Below are 8,482 nucleotides of genomic sequence, written 5' to 3' on the forward strand. Positions count from 1 at the left end.
AGTTGAAAAGGTAACGAATTGAACCTTGAAGCCAAATGAGATGAACAACATTAACTTCATGGTAGGACTATAGTGGTAGCAATTCTTGTTAATGAGTCATGTTCAAGGTAATACTGAGGTAATAGTATTCAAATACATAGTTCAATCATAATCCGATTCATTTACTAATTGTTTCAAAATGTCTCAATTCAATAAGTGTGTTGGCTCAACATAACACATTTTGACTCATGTAATATAAAAATATAGTGTTTTTTTCCTTTGCTTAGGCTAACATTCGTTTTTTTTTTTTTTTTTTTTTATTATTTATGGTCATCACATCTATTTCTATGTAGAATCAGAAAATGACAATGTACAATGATGCATTACATTTACGTGCATTATCAGATCCCAAGATAAGGACACTTGCCCTTTGTGCCTGCTTCAAATTAGAAGGAATACTAATTAAATAATGATGCTCGTTAACAACTTTGTTATAGGTTTTTATCTACTTTTTATAGCTTTTTGTCATTTTTGACAATTTTTTATTAGTTTTTATTCTTTTTGACAACCCTTTTAACATTGGTGCTTGTTAACATTTTTCATTAATAGTAACAAAATGTTCCCATTTTTTGCAATTAATTTTGGTTATGAGCAATGTTAAAGCTACAACAAATTTCATAATAATTTTTATAACAATTATTTTGGCAAGCTTTTACTAGTTCTTATCTTAATCCACTAGTCCACTACTAACATCACTTTTTTACCTGTCATTAACAAGATACCACATCAGTCAAATGTGAATTTTTTTTTTTTTTTTTTTTTGTTTTTTGTCTATAGAATTTCTCCTCAATGAAACCAACTTATTTAAATAAACATAATTTTTTTTTTTTTAATTCTGACCTTGCACAAATGGAAAATGGTTTTTAGTATCTCTTTTGTATTAGCATTTTCTTAATTAGTAAAGGAATAATTTTACACAGGGAAAAAAAAAGTGAGATTTTAAAAAGTTTTATATAAATAAATAAGTTAGATAATTTCTCTATTTAAAAAATAAAAATAATATATAAATAAAAAATAAAAATAAAAACTATTCCAAACACATAGTTACAAGACAACACTTTTTGGCAATGGACTTGTAAATTTGATTCATCTTTCGGAAGAAGGTAACCACCCCATTAAATCAACTTCAATTGAGAGGTTCATCTCTACCCCTTCAAAGAAAATTATCTTCCAGGGAGATTTATTATATTTTGATATCTCAAAACTGCTCAGTAACAATCAGACTAGTACGAAAACGCTAGGCAGGTGCTCATTTGAAGTTGCTGTAAAATATTCCAATTATCTTTTTGAATTTCAGTTCATGTTTACAAGATTTCCCACCAGATCCTATTCTAAGAAAATTTGGATCTTCCTTGTAAAGACAATCCAATCATGCAGTTCAATCTCATCGATTTACATTCTCTTCCACATTATGCTGAATTTTCACCTCCACAATTGTATCACATCATCCAACATCATGGATTGATATCAAGGTTTGATGTTGAATTCCCATGAGATGAATGGATTTTGAGAGTCCAAAGATATACAGTGACTCTACCGGATTCCAGGAAGAAACATTTTCCAACTCGACTAGTAAGTTTCTTTTAGTTCCTAGTTTCAAATGGGAACCAGGCCCTGCAACCAGCAAAACATAAAATCATACAACCCAAACACATTAAGGGTTATTTTGCGATAATAAACATATTAAGGATTTGCTATATGTGACATTGTTAAAATAATGAATTGTAGAAAGCAGTTTTTATTAGATATTTCAAATTTTACTAATTTATTAATGGAAGACACAGCACATACAAAAGACCAATACAAGATCCCACCCGCAATTTCATTATGAAAAACACATTGACCCATCAGTTGATAACCTCAAGACATCAATTATGTCACACATGCAGAAACGTCAAGAAAATAAAACTATTTCAAACCAAGCTATTGAGTATATCCCTGTTCCTGAAGGACTCACCATCTTGTTAGGATTGTAGATGATAATCAAGAGTAAAAGCATGAATATCAGAAGGACTTGTGCCAGGCCTGACAATAACCATTAGCAAAGAATCATATGTGAGAAATATGAACATCATTCAAAAATTCAAGATATTCCAGGATTCAAAACATTCATAAGAGTTGAATTCCATCAAATTCAACAAAGACTTGCATCAACTATTTATATAGTGCAAAAGGATTTCAATAACAATTTTATGAAGCATCTTGAGGATGGACTCTAATTAGAAGCATTGGACTTCCCAATGAAATTTCCAAATTGATCTCTTTCACTCCCTCATACATCAAAATTTCAAAGGACTGAAACTCCCCCTTTTTCTTTAAGCTTCTTTTCATCCCCTTCAATTCGTCATTTACCTTGGTTATCCTAATTTTTCAAATAACCCTAAAATTTCTATCACCAATTGGTTTACTCAATACACTCCAATCTTTTGTATTACTTTCATTAAGAAGTTTATTAAAATAATTTTTCCATCTCTTTAATCTGTTCTTATACTAACACATTTTGATCTTCATCTTTAATGCAGTTGACATCATTCAAGTCTCTTGTTTTCATTTCCCTTTATCCCTTGTCTTATCAAGTTTATAAATATTATTTCCCCATCATTAGTCTCCAAAATAAGAATGAGAATTGTAACTAAAACTGAATGTATGGAAACTTAAACTTGATTTTGCACTTAAACAAACAGCATGACCATACACGTATAGCATAGATCTAATAGCACATAATTGACATGCATTTGTATTTTATCCTTCACCAAAAACAGAAAAAAAAAAAGACTGTAACATTACTTTTTCCTTGTTCATTAGTTTAGGGGACCAACTTATGCATTAAGGTACCAGAGTTAAAAATTTCCTCCCAAAAAATTTGCATAAATCTCTACCTCTTTTTGATTGTACCATAGTGGAACTTTGGTTTTCCAGCTTTAACATCTTCAATATACTGCAGCCACAAAAGATATGGCAACAGGATATAAAATTTATGTCTGACGAAGAGTTTAACAATAACGATAAAGTTTCATTGTTCAAAACTGGTCCATACCAAATTCAAGGTAACAAACATTGATGAGAATGCCAGGGAATTAAAAGGTATATCATTGAGGGCAAAAAGCTGGCATTCTGATGATTCTGGACCTGGTGAGAACTGGGGCTTCTTGAGCTTTGCCAAGAATATTATGTAAGTCTGTTCCAAATAAGGTATGATGAATTACGCAGACATCTTTAGCAAGTACACAAAATCCGTATGAGCTAAGTAAAAAGATGTTCTCCCTTACTTGGCCAATAAGAGGAATATCCAACTGAGCAAAAGGAGACAGCACTTCCACTTCTGCATTTGCTTCTTCCCAGGTTTCCCTGATTGCCCCTTCTGCAGCAGATTCCCCTATTTCCATGTAACCAGCAGGAAGAGTCCTATTCAATAACATCCAACCATCAAATTAAGATTATGGTTGAAAACAATGACACTAGAGGCAACCTTCATCATAACAGAAAATGTGTAAGTACCCCAGTTTGTGTTTTGGAAGTTTTATTTTTTTTATTTGTTTTAGGAAATGATTGTGAAGAAGAACCAAAATGAACAAATAGGTTAGTCCTTCCCCAACTAAAACTACATACATGTACATACATACCAAAGACCATAAGATGGTTGAATCTTCCGCTTGCAAAGTAGGACCTTGTTATCATGCTCAATGAGGCAGCCCACAACCTTTAAGTATCAATCAAACAATTATTAAGCAAAAGGAAACCAAATTAAGAAGAAGGTAATTAGACTTTGCATTAGAGCACAAATAAGAATGAGACCAAACATAAATAACAAACGCATTAGCAGCAAAACTTTTCCAATCCATTCATACTTATAGCTATAAATAAATGACCCAAATCAACTATCAACCATATTCATTTTTTTACAACAGTAACTGACTTTATTAAGAACTAAAATTATAAAGGATGGATATACAACGAGAATAGGTGAGCATGTCATACAAAATTTGCAGAGTAATCCATAGGACAAACCAATTTCTATCGCAAAAAGAAATAAAGATGAAGAGGCTCAAAATCTAAATTTACAATGTGGATGCTCTCATCATCATTATACAACTTCTTGATACTGATTCACTGCTCTATAGATTGAATCCTTGAAAATTCAACCAGTGTGGCCTAGGTTGTGGAATAAGTGCCTACAAGCAACAAATGAAAGATACCATTCCTTTTCCCTGGAAGTGCATTTGGAGTACAAAGGTACCTAAGAGGGTGTCTTTCTTTTTATGGACAGCAGCTAGAGGCAGTATTCTTCCCATTGATAATCTAGTTCTTAGGCGATTACCTCTGGTTAATTGGTGTTGCATGTGCCGGTGTGATGAGGAAACTACGAATCATCTTCTACTCCATTGTAAGCTTGCCTATGCCTTGTGGAGTGAAGTTTTTTCCAAATTTGGAATCCAGTGGGCGATGCCGAAGACAGTAGCTTCCCTTCTTTTTGGCTGGTGGAATTGGCCGGGGAAGCATTCATCTAATATTTGGAATATGGTGCCAGCTGGTTTGATGTGGTTAATTTGGCAGTAGCGTAATAATCGTACTTTCGAAGATACTGTGAGATCCATAGATCTTTTGAAGATACTGTGAGATCCATAGATCTTTTGAAGCCTATACTAATTGGGACCTTATTTACGTGGGCTAAAATTTGGGGTTTTACGCAATGTATTTCCATTTCCGAATTTCTTCTCTCTATTCCTATCTCTTCGTGAGGTACTTGTATTTTTTTTAAGGTCTAAGTGTTCACCATGGTGAACATGATGTCCTTCTTATGAAATAAATCTTTGATTATCTATCAAAAAAAAAAAAAAAGAAGGATATTCTTGTCCACCAACCCCTGTGCTAGCAAACAGCATAAAGTTGCTTTCTAAAATCTAGCTAAGCAATCACAATTTTCTTTTTCTTTTTCTTTGATAAGCATAAATTAATGTAATTACTCATGCAAAAAGTATACTGTGGTAACTGGTTTAAGCTTAAAGGGAGGGGAAAACATTATAGGACTCACAACAGTTATCAAAGTTGCTAGAAAATTGATAGGTATCTGGACATCTAGCATAGAATTCACCAATCCACTGTACTTTACTTTACTTTGCATATGAAAACATTAGTAGTTTCATGTAAAGAAAACAACAATTAATGTATCTATGACAACATTTACAGAGATCCCAATATGCCGTTTTGTAATGCAACAAAAATAGACTTATTTTAATGCTTAAAAAAATGAATTGATTTTATTTCAGTAGGGATCCCATACACCTTGAAAGGAAAAATTATAAGTTATAAGCAAATAAAAGTCCATTTATGCCAAGAGCCTCATGGCTCAATTGGTTGGCACCTCTTGTTGTTTCCAAGACATCCAGGATTCAAATCCCCCCTCCCTCATTGTAGCTATCAAATTATCCACACAAAATATTAAAAAAAAAGTCCATTTATTTCTGGATTAGCAATTTCACAAATCAAAAGAGTTTCACCCTATAGTAATTGTAATTGAATAGTATTACCATTTTTGGGTTCTGATAGGCAATCTTCCCACAAACTGTGCAAATAGCTCTCATCTTCTCCTCTCCAGAAGGTATCTCGTGCTTTGTTGGGCCACCACACCACTGACAGAAACTGATCTTACGAACATTTCCCTGCATAATAGAAACTAGAAGAATGAGAAAGAGTAGAGAATAAACAACTGAAGAAAATTAAAGAGATAGTTAATCGACGGTATAGGATTTATGGTTTACATTTTGAAAACTTTTACAGGACACATGACAGATTAGAGTTTAAATATACCAGTAAACAATGATCTTTGGCAACAAGAAATATTGGAATTGTAGATAATTTGACCACAATCATGTGTCCCAACATTCAAAAGTAAGGTAAACCTCACACCTAGAAACATACCCACAATCATCTGACACACTGAGGACTATGTCACTAGGAAACTTTTTTTTTTTTTGATGATGTGGAACCTCACCAAGACAGGGCCCTTTGGACCCACTCCTAGAGAGTACACCACAATTACGTGACCCTAACCACCAAAATTATATATCAGGTAATGATCTCCTAGTGGGGATTGAACTCAGGATGTCTGGGTCTAGAGTTCATTCCAAGCCTCCAAATACTATAAACTCACTAGAAAAATTCTACTGATGGACAAAATAATTTAAATTCTTACCTTTCACACCATCCTCTATCAAAGTTAAGAAGAGATTAAGATACTTACCAAAAAAAAAAGTTAAGAAGAGAATAAGAGGATGGGGAGCCACCTTTTTCTACATGTATGAGATTTGTACTACCAATAAATAATCTCTAAAAGTCATGGTTTTCAGTTCAAAGTTATTTCAAGGCCTTAAGGTCAGCAGGTGATTGTTCTTCTCCATGGAGAAGCATATGAAGAGTTAAAGCTCCACCAAGAATGGCTTTTTTAACTTGGACAACTGCATTGGGAAATTTTTGACGACAGACAAATAGGTGTTGCATGTGTAAGTCAAATCAGGAGTTACTAGGTCATCTTGGAAGGGGCATTTCAGCAAGTGGAGTAGTCTTGAAACTTGGAAAGTTATTCCTTTATGTTTAATGTGGAGCAATTGGAGAGAAAGGAATCCAGATACTTTCCAAGGGAGTGGCTTATCAGCAATGAAGCTGAAATTTTTATTTTTAAGGTCCCACACAATTTGACTTTGGCTACTCGCTCATGCTCTTCCACAAAATCTTTAGAGTTTCTTGACTGTTGAAATTTTAGATGCTAATTTTTTTTCCCCTTTTTGGCTCTTCCGTACTATACTTGCTATCAAAAGTGAGGCAAAATCATGTGACTTAAACACAATCAGACAACTTAATCATCAATTCTTCTTTCACTTATAAAAAACCAAGAGAGGTTGCATAAAAAATCGAGAGCAAAGAAGTTTTGGCAAAAGGCAGAAAAAGCTATTGATCATGTACTGATGTAATGTTGTAATAGCAGAAGCTCTGATATTAATTTGTTGCATGAACAGGCATCTGAATAGTACTCCCACACAAGATAATCCACACAAAAGTGGCAAGCTGAAAGCATATACTAACATATATTGAGGCTCTACAAAGAAAAAAAAAAAAAGTTACAAAGGGTACCTAAGCTGAAGTTGGCATCTTTTCTTAAACCCATTTGAGTCAAAATTCTTTCAACACATTTGTTATTAAAAAAAAAAAAAAGAAGAAGGCAAAAACTCAAATCCCTAGCCAGTATCCAACCCAATCCAATAAACAAGAAAGAGTTTGAAAAATCACATAAAACAATAAAACCACCTAGCAAATTACAAGAGCAACTTCCTTCTCCAACCAATCATTAAGAAAACTCAATAAACAGAATGTATCTTAAATTAAATTGAACCTAATTATGCAACCTCGGCATTACCAACATACCTCAAAGTCACTATGTCATAACCCACCAATTCAATTCAATTTAAAAACCCCAATTGAACCCATCAAATATAAAGAAAGTAGCTAGCAGAAAATAAAACTCACAGATGAAGAAGACTGAAGAGCAACCGGTGATGATGAAGAAGCGGAAGCTGCATCTGGGCTTGACTCGGAACGAGCACGAAATCTTCTGAAAGAGGGAGTCTTGCAAGCTGAAAAGGAACAGTTGTTCGTTCTTGGTGCTCTTGTAGAAGATGAAGATGAAGATGAAGAATATGAAAATGGTCTAGTAGAGACAGAAATGAAGGAAAACCCACCACTGGTACTGGTACTGGTACGAGTTTTCCAAAGTAACCACCCAGGTGAACTACAACCCAGATTCTGTATTGCTTTCAGCATATTATTATTACACCAAAAAATGTAACAAAAGGGGAAATGTTTATGAATTATGATTATGGGTTTGGGTTTGGAAATGGAATTGGATTTATATTAATATATAAGTGGATCCCGCGTTAACTCGGCCAGTTTTATCTTATACAAAATAATATGCGAGTTGTTGAGTCTGGTGTGAGAGTTTTGTACACTGGTTTTATGTACGAATGCTTGCTTTTACTGGTTTGATCTTTTTCCAAATTTGGGCGACGAGTGTGCCTCTTGATCTTGATGGCCATTGTTTGTTTCATTGTTTTTGTCTCCTTCCTTGTGGCCCCTTGTATTGTAATTTGCAGGTAACCCTTGACCTATCAAATCTTGCCACTTCCGCATGCATAATCAGCAGCACATCTCCCAAACTCGGACCCACAATTCCAATCAATTTTATAATTACTTTTGTATATATATAAATTAAAATGAAAAAAAAATCCAATTGAATTCTAATTTCTAATTAAATTTGTAGCATGAGTTCTGTCTAAATTTTTTCAATTTTTGTTTTAAGTGAGTTAATATTGTGCAAAAAATAAAGAGTCTAATATAAAAACTCAAAAAAGAAAAAAGTAAACTCATGTGTATATTAAAAAAAAAAACCAAA

General features: G+C 33.4%; 1 protein-coding gene across 1 annotated transcript; it reads right to left on the reverse strand.

The window, feature by feature from the left end:
* Positions 1-1,263: 1,263 nt before the first annotated feature.
* Positions 1,264-8,005, reverse strand: LOC142609546 (nudix hydrolase 23, chloroplastic). The gene is made up of 8 exons (XM_075781152.1): positions 7,561-8,005; positions 5,568-5,699; positions 3,663-3,739; positions 3,309-3,444; positions 3,077-3,217; positions 2,919-2,977; positions 1,997-2,064; positions 1,264-1,653 (listed from the first exon to the last, which is right to left on the reverse strand). Exons 1-7 carry the CDS (start codon positions 7,852-7,854, stop codon positions 2,004-2,006), a joined length of 900 nt encoding a protein of 299 aa, XP_075637267.1. The 5' UTR covers positions 7,855-8,005; the 3' UTR covers positions 1,264-1,653; positions 1,997-2,003.
* Between the last annotated feature and the right edge of the window lie 477 nt (positions 8,006-8,482).

The sequence above is a fragment of the Castanea sativa genome, chromosome 9 (assembly GCF_040712315.1).
Source record: "Castanea sativa cultivar Marrone di Chiusa Pesio chromosome 9, ASM4071231v1".
NCBI lineage: Eukaryota > Viridiplantae > Streptophyta > Magnoliopsida > Fagales > Fagaceae > Castanea > Castanea sativa.